Raw genomic sequence first — 13,231 nt, 5'->3', positions numbered from 1 at the left:
AGCCATGTGCCCTCCCAGTGCTGCTTGGGCTGATCTCTGTGGAACCCCTGGCCCTGCACTGTCATGCCCACTGTTCCTGGGTTCTCCATGGAAACCGGCTGTAGTGATGAATGCAAAGGCTGTTGGGAAATGGAGTCCAGGCACTTGTCGGATATGTTATTTTGCCTACCTGTGGCTTGGGGACTATTTAGAAGAGCTGGATATGTACCAGACCATGGGGCCAGATGTAATGCACCTAAGGGTGCTGAGGGAGTTGGCAGGTGCTATTGCAGAACTGCTGGCCATCAGCTGATGCATGTTAAATAGAACCAAGGAGGTGATACTTCCCCTCTAAGCGGCATTGGTCTGACCACAGTTGGAATACTGCGTCCGGTTTTGGGCGCCGTACTTCAAGAAAGATGTTGGCAGACTCAAGAGGGTCCAGAGGAGGGCTGCTTGTATGGTTGGGGACTTACAGGACAAGCCCTATGAGTAGAGACTGAGGGACCTGGACCTCTTCAGCCTCCACAAGAGAATCCTTAGATGTGATCTTATGGCTACTTACAAATTCATTAGGGGGTTACAGCAAGGGATCAGAGATGCTCTGTTTACCAGGGCACCTCTTGAGGTAACAAGGAATAGTGGTCACAAATTGACAGAGAGCAGATTTAGGCTAGATATCAGGAAAAACTTCACGGTAAGGGTGGCCATAATTTGGAATGGGCTTCCAAGGGAGGTGGTGCTCTTCCCTACCTTGGGGTCTTTAAGGGAAGGCTGGATAGACATCTGGCTGGGGTCATCTGACCCCAGCACTCTTTCCTGCCTAGGCAGGCGGTTGGACTCAATGATCTGTTGAGGTCCCTTCCTACCCTAGCATCTATGATTCACCCAGGGGTCAGTTATTCCTGACCAATCTGATTGCCTTCTTTGAGATGACTGGCTCTGTGGATGTGGGGAGACCAGTGTACATGATGTACCTTTAGCAAGGCTTTTGATACTATCTCTGCCAACATCCTTGCAAGCAAACTATGGAAATATGGGTTGGATGAATGGACTGTGAGGTGGATAGAAAATTGGGTGGATCATTGGACTAAAAGGGTAGTAATCAATGGCTTGATTTCTAGATGACAGCCAGTATCAAATGGAGTGCCCCAGGTGGCAGTCCTTGGGCCTGTTTTGTTTAATATTTACATCAATGACTTTGAAGATGGGATGGAGTGCTCCCTCAGCAGGTTTGCAGGTGATGTCAAGGTGGGGTGGGGAGAAGTAGATATGCTGGAAGTAGGGCTAAGATCTAGAGAAACCTAGACAAATTGGAGGATTGGACCAAAAGAGATCTCATGAATTTCAATAAGGAGAAGTGCAAAGTTCTGAATTCAGGACTGAACAATCCCATGCACCAGTACAGGCTGAGGGCTGACTGGCTAAGCATAAGCTCTGCAGAAAAGGACCTGGGGATTACAGTAGACAATAAGCCAACATGAACATGAGCTGAACATGAACCACCAGTGTGCCCTTGTTGCCAAGAAGGCTAACAGCATCCTGGGCTGCATTGGTAGGAGTGTTGCCAGCAGATCAAAGGAAATGATTCTTACCTGCTATTTGTCACCGGTGAGATCATATCTGAAGTACTGCAGTTTTGGGCCCCCCACTACAGAAAGGATGTGGACAAATTGGAGAGAGTCCAGTGGAAGGCAATGAAGAATGGGGAGAGGAGGACTGGGGGACATGACTGATGAGGAGAGGCTGAGGGAACTAAGCTTATTTAGTTTGGAGAAGAAGAGACAGAATGGGAATTTAATAGCAGCCTTCAACTAGCTGAAGTGGGGTCGAAAGAGGATGGAGCTAGAGTGTTCTCAGTGGTAGCAGATGACAGAACAAGGAGCAATGGTGTCAAGTTGCAGCAAAGGAATTTTAAGTTAGATATTGGGAAGAACTTTCTCACTAGAAGGGTAGTAATATACATCACATATATTTAATGTTCAGGAAAGTGGAATGCTGACAACCCCTGTCCCAGGTAGCCAGATTATAGCAGGTGATGTTGGCAATGTTTTGAAGTGGGAAGAGGGGAAAGGGGGCATTTTAATGGAGCTTGGCACTGAGCACAAGGCACTTCCAACTTGTCCCATGCCATTGCTGCTGCAGCCACAGCTACTTGGTTGTCCTCTGTCAAATGCTCTCCAATTTGTCTACACATCCTTTGTATAGTGGGGACCCCAAAACAGCACACGGTACTCCAGATGTGGCCTCATTAGTAGAGGTACACCAATACATCAGTACATATCATATAGGCTCTGATAAACGGAAAATGGACATTATTGGCAATTGGCTTTTTTTGGCTGATGTGGCTGATTATGTCACTGGTAAATACCATATGCATGCATGCAGATGCGGCGTGCACATGGCCAGGAATGCAGCCTGGCAGCATCCAGCCAGTAAGTCTGTGGGGGAGGGAAGAGGGTGTAAGGGGGCCGATTTGAGGCCCCCACAGTGAGGGAAGGAGTGGGGCTGGGGTTGGGGCAGGCACTGCATAGCTTGGGCAGGGCACGGCTCATCCGGAGGGTACAAGGGGGCAAGTCCCAATTCTATGTGCATCCCGGGAGAGGCACATGCTGCCCTGGATCTGTGCACGGGGTGAGGGCAGGCTGCCACTGCACTCTCGGTCCTGGAGGCTGTGCTGGCCTCTTTCTGGCAGGGTAGAGGCTAGGTTGGGGCTGTGCTTGGGGTGGGTTGGGGAGGAGTGGGTGGCAGTGGCTCTGGGAGGAGGGGCTATGGGCTGGGCTATGGTGAATTTTGGGGTGGCTGTAGCCCCCTGCCCCATAACCACCGCCTTCTGCCCATAGCACAGCTCTGGCCCAGCCTCCCCGCCAGGAAGAGCCCACTGCAACCTCCAGCCCTGAGCATGCAGTGGCAGCCCATCCTCACCCCAGGCACAGAACCAGGGGGCACGTGCCCCTCATGCGGCCTCCTGTGTGCGTGCAGCAGGAGGAGCTGCCCCCACCTCTGCGCCCCCTGATAAGCCATGGCTCCATTCTGCACCCCAGCCCAACTGTGCAGCCCCTGCCCCAGCCCCAGCCCTTCTCCCTCTCTCACCACTGGCCTTGATCTGCTCCCACCAAGCCCCTTCCCTCCCCCTGGCTCCTCACATCTGACAGACTTATCAGACTTATCAGCTGGATGCTGCTATCCAAGCTGCCCAGCTGCATATTGGCTATCGAATCCGTATTGGCTGATATGGCTGCCATTGGTATCGGCCCAGACAATCTTTATCAGTGCACCCCTAGTCAGTTGTACTGAATAGAAGGAAAGAATCACTTTCCTCAGTCTGCTGCCAGTGCTTCTACTAATGCAGCCCAGTGTGCTGATAACCTTCTTGGCAACATGGGCATAGTGGTGGCTCCATATTCAGCTTATTGACCCCTGTAACTCCTAGATCTTTTTCTGCAGAGCTGCTGCCCAGCCAGTCAGTCCCCAGCCTGCACTGGTGCATGGGATTGTTCTGTCCTGAATGCAGCACTTTCCATTTTTCCTTATTGAAGCTCATGATATTTCTTTTGGTCCAATCCTCCAGTTTGTCCAGGTCACTGAATTCTAGCTCTATCCTTCAGCATATCTACTACTCCCCCCTAGCGTGATGTCACCTGCAAACTTGCTGAGGGTGCTCTCTATGCCATCTTCCAGGTCGTTTATGAAGAAATTGAACAAAACCAGTCCCAGGACTGACCCCTGGGGTACTCCACTTGGTGCTGGCTGCCAACTAGACATCAAGCCATTGATTACTAACAGTCAATCATTGTTTTTGAGGTTTAGACTGTGGAAGAGTTATGGAATCCTCTACCTGTAGGTTTTGTTAAACCATTTGTCAAAAAGGGTCCAGCTGTATTTTGTAGCAGAGGGATGGAATAGATATCCAACTGATGTCCCTTTTCAGCTGTACATTTTTGTCATTTTGTAATAATTTTTGGTCTCTCTTCAGGTAGTTGCAAGGCATGAAGACCTGTTGGCACAAGCAACTGGGATTGAATCTCTAGAAGGTATATAGTTCTATCATGCTTGCTTCTTTTGACTGTTATGGAGACAAGGTTTTCTTGTGATTTCTTTTGTGATATCTAGATGCTACTAGCACCGCCATATTTAAGGTGGTGTTGTGCTATTTACTTTTGGCAAGTAATGTCATTCAATAGGAAATGCTCTGGATTAACACCTGTCAGTTTTCTTTGTTGTCAGCAGATGGAGCTCCAAGATGATGATTTCACTGACATTTCTGTAGAGTAATTGCACTGTAGAGAGACTTGCTAGCGGAGAGCACTTCTTAAAGTAATTCTTTATGTTTTGCTTCTTGATCTGTGATATTTGGAAGAAGCACACTTTTTAAATATTCCATGCAGTGGCATCATATCTGTCGACAAGCACTGCATATAACTTACATTTTGCGACAAGTATTAGCTTTGGTGGTGCATACTCCTCAGTGTCTAACTTATAAATGTTGCCAAGGTGCCCATTATGTGGTTTTAATCATTTTGTAATTACACATTTCAAAGTTGAATATACATCTTTTGTCCTGCTGGTTAGCATCCGGCATAAAACAAACGTCAAATAAAAGACTTATCTGGGAACTCTTGTATCTGTATGAAAAATTGGTCATGGTGGGTTTCTTCAAAATAAATACAAGGTTTCAGAATCTTGTGTGTACTTCAAGGCTGCCTTCTGGTCTCCACTAAAATTGTTATACCCTTCTACACTTCCAGAACATTTTAAATCTGATCTTTTGTGACTTTCATTTTCACCAGAGCATGTACCAGTTCAACTGAAACAATAGGGTGATACACACTACACACCCACCCACCAAAATACTATAATTTCGTGTACTTGGTTGTTTCTGTAGGCTGAACTCATTCTCCACACCATGAGTCCTTGTGTTCCTTTTATTCTTTCGATGTACAGGGAGCGTGCAACTCTCCCTTCCTGCTCTAAATTGGGGATTCCCTACAGCCCTTCTGCCACATGCTAGGATAGGGCGGTGGGCAGTTATTTGGCACAGACGGCCTCTAAGGGAGTTTGGGTGAGCTGTTGTGGGCAGGGTTAGCACCCCCACACCCACCTGCCTGCAACAGCTCACCAAAACTCCCTAACTGGCTCTGCCTTGGGGTCTAGCTCAGCCCATGCTGTTACCTACCACCTGGCGATCCTAGGGTCTCCATAGAGAGTGGCTCGGGACCCGTGCAGGCAGGGTGCTTGGCTGGGAGGATGGTATGGGCAGGCAGGTGGGAAGTGGCATCCAGAAGTGGAAAGGGCAGGTAGGGCTGGGGCTGGAATTTTGAGGTGGTGACAGCATGAGGCCGGGGCCTGGGGCAGAGCCACAATCCATGCCCTACATGCCCCTGCCCACAGAAATGGCACACGTGTTTGGGCAGTATATCATGGCTTTGCCTCAGGGCCCAGCCGTGGCCCCATGCTGTTACCGCCCTAAGATCCTGATCCTGATCCTGGCCCTGCCTGCCTGTCGCACTCCTAGATACCGCTTCCTGCCCATACATGGTCCTATCTCATCTCTCCAGCTGTGCCTCCTGCCTGCATGGGTCCTGGGCTGGTCTTCATGGAGACCCTGCCTGCCCGCTCCATCGGTGCCACCGGCAGTTCATGTGGGGCAGGCAGGCTGGGGTACCCAGGCAGCAGGGCTGGTTCCAGCGGCAGACTGGCAGTAGTAGCTGGAAGGAGCTGCTGCTGTGGGGGCTGCCAGGAAATGAGTCTGGCTGCTGCCACCCTAACCCCGCTGCTGCTTCCATGTGCGGTGGGACTGGCCAAATGTCCCATTTGGAGGTGGCCTGAGCTCACCTCTATACCTGGGCTGGGCGGGACCAAAGGACCCATGCTGGTTGGACAAAATCCCTGGAGGGCTGGATTTGTCTCGCAGCCCATATTTTGCCCACCCCTGTATTGGGGGTCCTGTGCACCCCCTACTCTCTCCTCCTGCCATATGCTAGAGGTTCTGCATGTCCTGTTTCTTTTGGGACTTCCCCTAGAACAGTGTTCCTCAACCCTGGACCTTGCCTCAGGAGGGTGATGTGCAGTGTAATTGTGGGGGGAGGAGTGCCTCTCACCTTCAGGTATGGTGCTGTCTGAGGTGGGTGGGAGGACAAAAGAGCAGCCACATGGTTGGAGTCAGAGGTTTGTTCCAAGAGAAAGCCACTGCTGGTGTGGGGCTGCTTAAGTCAACTCTCTCAGCACCCCCCCCCCCGGTCCCCCTTTTTTTTTTTTTTTTTTTTGGTGCAGAGTTTCAGCTTTGAAACTTGCTATCAAAACTTGTTTTTGCAGTGGCTTTGTTTTGTGTTAACTCCTGCAGCAGCAGCTGCTTGTCCTATTAATCCTTTGCTGGCTGCTCATGACACAGAAGTGCCCAGTTACACTTCTGGTTGAAGCTAATGGCTGTGTGTAACTGGATGCCAGTAGATGTGTGTTTCTCACATCCCCCTGCCTGTTTTTTGACTTTCACCAAAATTAGTTGGACTTCTGGCCATTGGCAAGATCTTTTCCCTGAGATTTTGGAAGCTATTGGAGGCGGCATTCAAAAGTTACTGCGCTGCCTTCAGATAAGGCAAACCATGTCTCTGCTTACACATGTGGCTGAAAAAGAGGGAGGAAAATAATCTGCATCAGCTGTCTATATCAAGATGGCCAGTAAGATATTCTATGCCTTGTATACCAAATAGCATGTGCTGATTTTTTAAGATACCAATCTTTTCCAAATTGAAGGGTAAAGGAAAGCTTAGGGATACTTGTGTTTTATGATTCATTCTACCCATCTGACTGACTGAAGTGGACAGGCGTTTATAGTCTGCTCACAGAATGGATGAACATTGTAGTCGCTGGGTGCTTGTACACACGATGGCAGTTTAATTCGGTTTAGTTCTCCCTAAATTGAAATGGTGGGTTTTTAAAAACCCACCATTTCCACCGTTTCAATTTAGGGAGAACTAAACTGAATTAAACCCCTGTTGCATGTACTCAAGGGTTAGGGGGCCCAATCCTTAGCTTACCTGACTCTCCCATGGCAGGAGGAGGGGCAAGCTGCTAGTGGGCCAAGTGGTCCCTGAGCTGCGGGGGACCCTGGTGCTTCCCTCTGCAGTGGTGGTGCCCAGGAACGGCTGGATTCCCCCTGGGGCAGAGTTAATGAAGCTGACCTGTAAATACTCTTTATCATCCAATCTACCTGAAGTTTCTTAAGTCTTTTCTGTGGAGTACAGTTTTTTTTTTTCCTGGTTTTTTTTATTTTCTAAGGAAAGTCTTCTTTTGAGGGATATAATTACACAAGCTGTTGGAGAAGTGTTGGTAAATTACCTCCATTTCTAAGCAACAGTTCAAAAATGATTTTTTTTTTAAATGCTAGTCTAAAACTGGCTTGAGCTAGAAACTCCAACTTGTTTAATTTAGTGGGCATTAATGAGGATTGATGCTTATAGTTATTCTTAGTTATTCAATTTAGATTTTATTACATTAGTAAAGGTCTTATTTCTATGACTTCCTCTCTAAGGGGATTGTGATATTTCCATTAGATCTTAAGAAGAGATGAAGGTTGCAGGGAGGGATCTTTTGCACTAGGAGAAGGTGAAGGGGGGAGGCATGCAGATTAATGGAGTAGGGGCTAATGATTAGAGGGCTAAAATGTAGAAACTCTTAAATTCTCTTCTGGTTTTAATAATTAGAACTTATGATTTTTTTTGTTGTTGTTTTCCGATCTCCTAGTTCCATGCATTAGTGCAGTGTATCCCCATTGTTTGTAATAAAAAAACCCAAAACATGCTTATTTTATTTTTTCCAAACCTTCGCTTAAGTCCGTGTTCAAGCCAGGAGTAGAATCAACATTTCTTATTAATGTTCTTATTGACTCATTTAGTTAAGACAAACAGTATCATCTTCACAGTTCTGTTTTTAATTATGTAACCAAACATTGTAAAATCATAATGTCCGCTTCTTTTGTGTCTGTGAGTTACTAGCAAATTGCTAGGGGCGGGGACAGAGCTCCTCCACCACCTACCAGTAGCGGGGTGAGGGACGGTGGGGAAGCTTGCCCTGCCATTTCCTCCGTCCCTCTTGGCCAGCACTCCACTGTCTCGCCTCCAGGGAGCAGGGCCGGAGGGCAGTTGAGGCCACTGTTCCCGCCATCATGGCGGCGCACCGCTGCCACTGCCTCCTGTCCAGAACGCTCTCGGCGCACTCTGATTGTGACTGAAACGACCGGAGTGCTCCAAGAGCGTTAGGGGCAGACAGACAGGTGGACTAAGCCCTTTATTACATTAGAATTCTTGCTAGCTAGAAGTTCTGTACTTCTTTGCATAACAAAAAAATATTAATACTGGCCACGTCAGACCTTAATGTATGCCAACAACATAATTAAAAAGGTTGATTCTTGTATCATAAAGTTGATCATCAGTAGGCATATGGGACAGATGGGGAACAATGGTAATGAGCTGGTGGAGAACAGGTTTAGGTTAGAGATCAAAAGGCAGTTTTTTACAGTTGGGGTGGCCAAGATCTGGAACCAACTTCCCAGGGAAGTGGTCCTCACCCCTACAAATTCAAGAGGAGGTTGGATGATCACCTGTCTGGGGTCTTGTGAACCCAGCATTCATTCCTGCCTGTGGCAGGGGGTCCAGCTAGATGATCTATTCAGGTCCCTCCTGACCCTAGCTACTATAAAACCGTGGTCGTTCACTGTTTTGATGTAATGTGACTTTTGTATTCACTTGGTTAAGCAATTGTTTGAGAGATGTTCCTTCCCTTTGATAGCTTAGGTTATATTGTTTTAGGTTATATTGTTGTTTTTACTATAGTTCAACCTTGGGTGTTAAGTAAAAACCTTACACTTTCTTGTCTGTGAACTTGCTTGTTTTGTCTTTTTAAAAAAGTATGGCCCAATGGATCTCCTGTGGGACTCCTTTGCTTTGAACTTATGAGATCTGGAGAAGTCCAAAAGTTCCCCACCACCACCACCACCACTTGTCCTAGTTTGCCAAGCTTATGAATTCATCAGGATCTTCATCTCCAGCTTCGTTTATCAGTGTTCATATCTCAGGAATTCCAAAGGATGTTCAACATTGGTCTTCATCCTGCTGCATACATTTCTACCTTACGTTATTCTGTGCATTATAGGAGTTTAGCATAGAAAGTGCAATGATTAAGTTTGCAAATGATACCAAACTGTGAGGAAACGCAGGCACGCCAGAGGATAGGGCAGGGTGGGCAGTTAGTTCAGGTGGAGGGCCAATTGATGAGTTTTTTGGTGAGTTGTTGAGGGCTGAGTGGGTAGCCCTCCCCCTCCATTTGTCCCACCCCCAGTTGCTATCTTGGGACCAGAAGTCCCGCCCTCTGACCCCTGCCACCGGAAGTCCCGCCCCTTGAACAACTTACCAGGTAGCAAGGGGTTGTGACCCCTCTAACATCCTGCCCCAGCAGTGGTGTTTCAGGGGCATCAGACCTCCCCCCAGAACTTTCCTCCTACCTGTGCCAAGTGGTCCCAAAAGGAGGAGGCTCTGCCACCTCTTCTTCTGGCCAGTGCCGACCCAGTTGGGCTTGCCCTGTCCCCAGCAGCATGTGGGAAGCTGGCTTCAGCCGCATGCTGCTCTGGATGGGACGGACCCAGCCGGGTCTGCACTGGCCAGGAAAGGCAGCATGCAGCTGAAGTCGGCTCCTCACATGCTGCTCACAAGAGGAGCCCGGCTGGGTCTGCGCCAGCCGGCAGAAGTGGTGGCAGAGCCGTGTGCCACTCAGGATGGGATGAGCCCAGCTGGAGCAGCATTTTCCCCGTCTGCACCAGTCAGTCCTGAGCAAAACGCTGCTCTGCTGCCACTTCTGCCAGCTGGTGCAGACCCAGCCGGGTTCCTCCTGTCCCTAGCAGCACGTGAGGAGCTGACTTCAGCTGCATGCCACCTTTCCTGGCCAGTGCAGACCTGGCCGGCTCCTTCCCATCCACAGCAGCATGCGGTTGAAGCCAGCTTCCCACGTGCTGCTAGGGACAGGGCGTGCCCGGCCAGGTCTGCACCAGGCAGCAGAAGTGGTGGCGGAGTCGTGTGCCGCTTGTGATTGACCAGCACAGGTAGGGGAAAGTGCAGCTGAGCCCCTGCCGCTCCAGCTGGGCTCATCCTGTCCCGAGTGGCACACGGCTCCGCCACCACCTCTCCTCTGTGGTGCTGACTGGGTCAGAGCTGCAGCCTAGCTGCTGCTTCCTTTCCCCAGTGCCAGCCCAGCCTGACGCTGCACAGCCCAAGCGGCACAGCATGGGGAAAGCCTGCCCAGCAGCCACTTTCCTGGGCCTACCTGAAGGGCAGGGCCCTTTCCAGTCCTGTGCAGCAAAGCAGAAGGTGGCCTAGGCACTGTTTCCCGTCACTGGCCCCAGCCCCCCTGCCCCTCTCAAGCTGCAAACGCGGCTTGAGTCAGGGCAGGGAGAGGCCAGCTGGGGCAGGCTGAGGTCCAGGTTGGTTGCCTCACAACCAGAACCCAAGGAAACAGCCTGAGGTGCTGCAGCCGGCGGTTGGTGCTGCTGGAGGCTTTTAGAGAGGCAGCTGCCATTATGTGGGTTTTGAAGGGGCTCCGTGGGCCAGAGGGAAGTGCTTGGTGGGCTGGGTGCAGCCGGCGGACCATATTTTGCCCACCCCTGGAATAAGGGGAGCTTGACTGACTGGATATATGGGTGGAATGAAATCAGATGAAGTCTAACAGGGAGAAGTGCAGGGTCCTTCACCTGGGTAGGAAGAACCGTCACCACAGCTATACAATGGGTGGTGGCCTATTGGCTGGCACAACATCTGAACAAGACCTGGGGGTCATGATTGGCTGGAAGATGAACATGATCCAACAGTGTGACGAGGCTGCCAAAAGGGCCAAGAAAACTCTGGCGTGCATCAGCTGCTGTGTGGCCACTTGGTGAGTTTTTCAAGGGGCGGGGAAGTCCCACCCCTTGCACAACTTACCAGGTAGCAAGGGGTTGTGTGATCCAGGGAGGTACTCCTCCTTCTCTATTCAGTGTTGGTGAGGCTCCAGCTGGAGTACCATGCCCAGTTCTGGGCACTGCACTTCAATAAGGACATGGATAAACTTGAGAAGGTACAAAGAAGGACCACCCGTTTGGTTAAGGGCATGGAGGGCAGGCCCTATAAGGAGCGACTTGGGGAACTGGGCCTGTTTAGCCCAAGGAAGATAAGGCTGAGAGGTGACCTGATAAATGCTTGCAAGTATGTTGGGGGGAGCATCAAGAAATAGGAGAGCAACTATTCAGGAAGGCACCTCAAGGGAGGATGAGGACCAATGGGCATAAATTAATAGAGGTTGGATATAAGGAAAAACTTCTTCTCTGTAATGGTTACCAGAATATGCAACATGCTCCCAGCAGAAGTGATGTAGTCACCATCCCTGGAGGTGTTCAGGACTAGGCTGGACAAGCACCTTGCTGAGCTCATCTGCTCCCAATACTTCCTGTGCATGGCAGGGGACCAGACTTGATGATCATATAGGTCCCTTCTGGTTTTATGATTTTTGTTTAAAGTAATTTGCATTATATTTAAATCTTCATTAGCTGTGAAATGTAAGGGCAATTTAAATTATGCTCAGTATTTTTTAAATTGTGCAGGTGCATTAATATTGGATTTGGACAGTTTGCTTTAGACTCCTGTTTTTGGAAATGTGGCCTACATCTTTTTTATCTTCTATACTGAATGTCTGCTTAATTGTGATTTATTTTTTTATATAGTTTCATAAAGTCTTGGTAGTATTGGATTTGTTTAAAAAACAAAACAAAAACAAACCCCTATTCTAAAACATTAACTGACTTGGAGTACAAAGTTAAGGTCATGGGTCTTATGTTAAAATAAATTCTTCATACAGGATATAGTGGTTAGGCTTTATTGAAAGGATTACTGACTTTTACTAATCCTGCAGACTCCACATGGACTCCTGTTTAAAACCCTTTCTATCCTTAAGTGTCCTGATTCTTCACTTTTCACATATTGTGCTTTTCTAGGCAAAGCTTGATCACATGTCCTTGATTTCCATTTGTCCAAGTTAACATGTGAAACTTTTGAATCGTGTAGGATCAAGTTTCTGGCAGGAGTTGAAGAACCAAAACCTCAATCTTATACTCGCTGAGGAAGAAAACTTTTTTCTATGTCTTTCATAAATATTGCATCATATTTCCGGTGCATAGGATTCTGCTTGGCATAACACAGTCTCGGAGGTGTGACTACCAGGGCCTACACCCTGGCTGACTTGGTGCCAGGTGAAAGGGCAGGGATGGGTCTGGCAGTGGTAATCTGCTTTCTTGCACTCCTTTTAAGTGGGTGTGTGGAGCTGGTGCCCTGGTCTTCCATTGCGTGTCATGCCACTGCATATTCTCAAGCTTCCCTGAAAGTTGGGGGTTGAGTGAAATTTTCCTGCCCCAGAAGCATAGGCTCTTTCCAGCTAAAATAAGGAAAGTGTCTTCTAGCTGTTGGCTTTGAAAGGTCTATGCATGGAACACAGCTGGCAACTATGGTTTGTCCATAGTTGGTACTCTGTAAATAACTCTTTGTGTACTCTGTAAATAAGTCTTAATGCTGCTTATTGCGTAAGTCTTAATGGGAATAGTTATTTTTTACTTCATAACTTTTTGTCTATCTAGCTTGTGAGTGAGAATTTAATTTTAGTGCATAACATTTTATAGATGGTGTTTATGCTTCCAGTGACAAGATGCCTGTGCATGCCAAAGATACCGTGCATGCCAAAACTTCTGAGCTGGTACCTATCATGTTCTCCCTGTCACTACAGTGGTTTCTGTCAAAATCTGAAGTTTCAGGTCTTTTTGGTATCTTCAGTGTGTGATGGAGGGCTGGGAGGAAGTGGGGTGCAACTTGTCACTCCATGTAGAGCTTGGAAGAATTGGATGGGCTGCATTTGCTGTGGGGAAGAATTTAGCACAAGGACTTCATATTTATGTCTTTTAAGACAAGGGTCTCAAACTTGTTTGGCTCTGCAGGCCGAATGCAGACTGCAGCAGTGATAATCTCCACAGTATTTGGAGCTGCTGTTTTAATGTGGCTCTGGAACCCAGGGAGTTAACTCTGCTGCTGCTTCTGCCCACCCCTTTCCCCCCTACCACGGATTTTGGTTGTCAGGGCAACTAAAAACCCCAATTTGGGCAGTGGGGGTTGGGGACAGTGAGTGGCATTAACTGCATGGGTTCTGGAGCTGTTCCATAACAGCAACTCCAGCAGCTGTGGGGATT

The 13,231-nt window shown here is 48.5% G+C and overlaps 1 protein-coding gene across 1 annotated transcript in view; it reads left to right on the top strand.

The window, feature by feature from the left end:
• COG5 (component of oligomeric golgi complex 5) overlaps nt 1–13,231 on the top strand; it is a 354,414-nt gene that overhangs the window by 2,247 nt on the left and 338,936 nt on the right. Inside the window, exon 3 of the mRNA XM_090042028.1 lies at nt 3,956–4,013. Within this exon, the coding sequence (XP_089898154.1) occupies nt 3,956–4,013 (58 nt within the window). The remainder of the gene's footprint in view (nt 1–3,955; nt 4,014–13,231) is intronic.

This window comes from Crocodylus siamensis, chromosome 4 (genome assembly GCF_052110815.1).
Source record: "Crocodylus siamensis isolate JL-2025a chromosome 4, ASM5211081v1, whole genome shotgun sequence".
Taxonomy (NCBI): Eukaryota; Metazoa; Chordata; order Crocodylia; family Crocodylidae; genus Crocodylus; species Crocodylus siamensis.
This window is presented reverse-complemented; position numbering and strand designations above follow the sequence as displayed.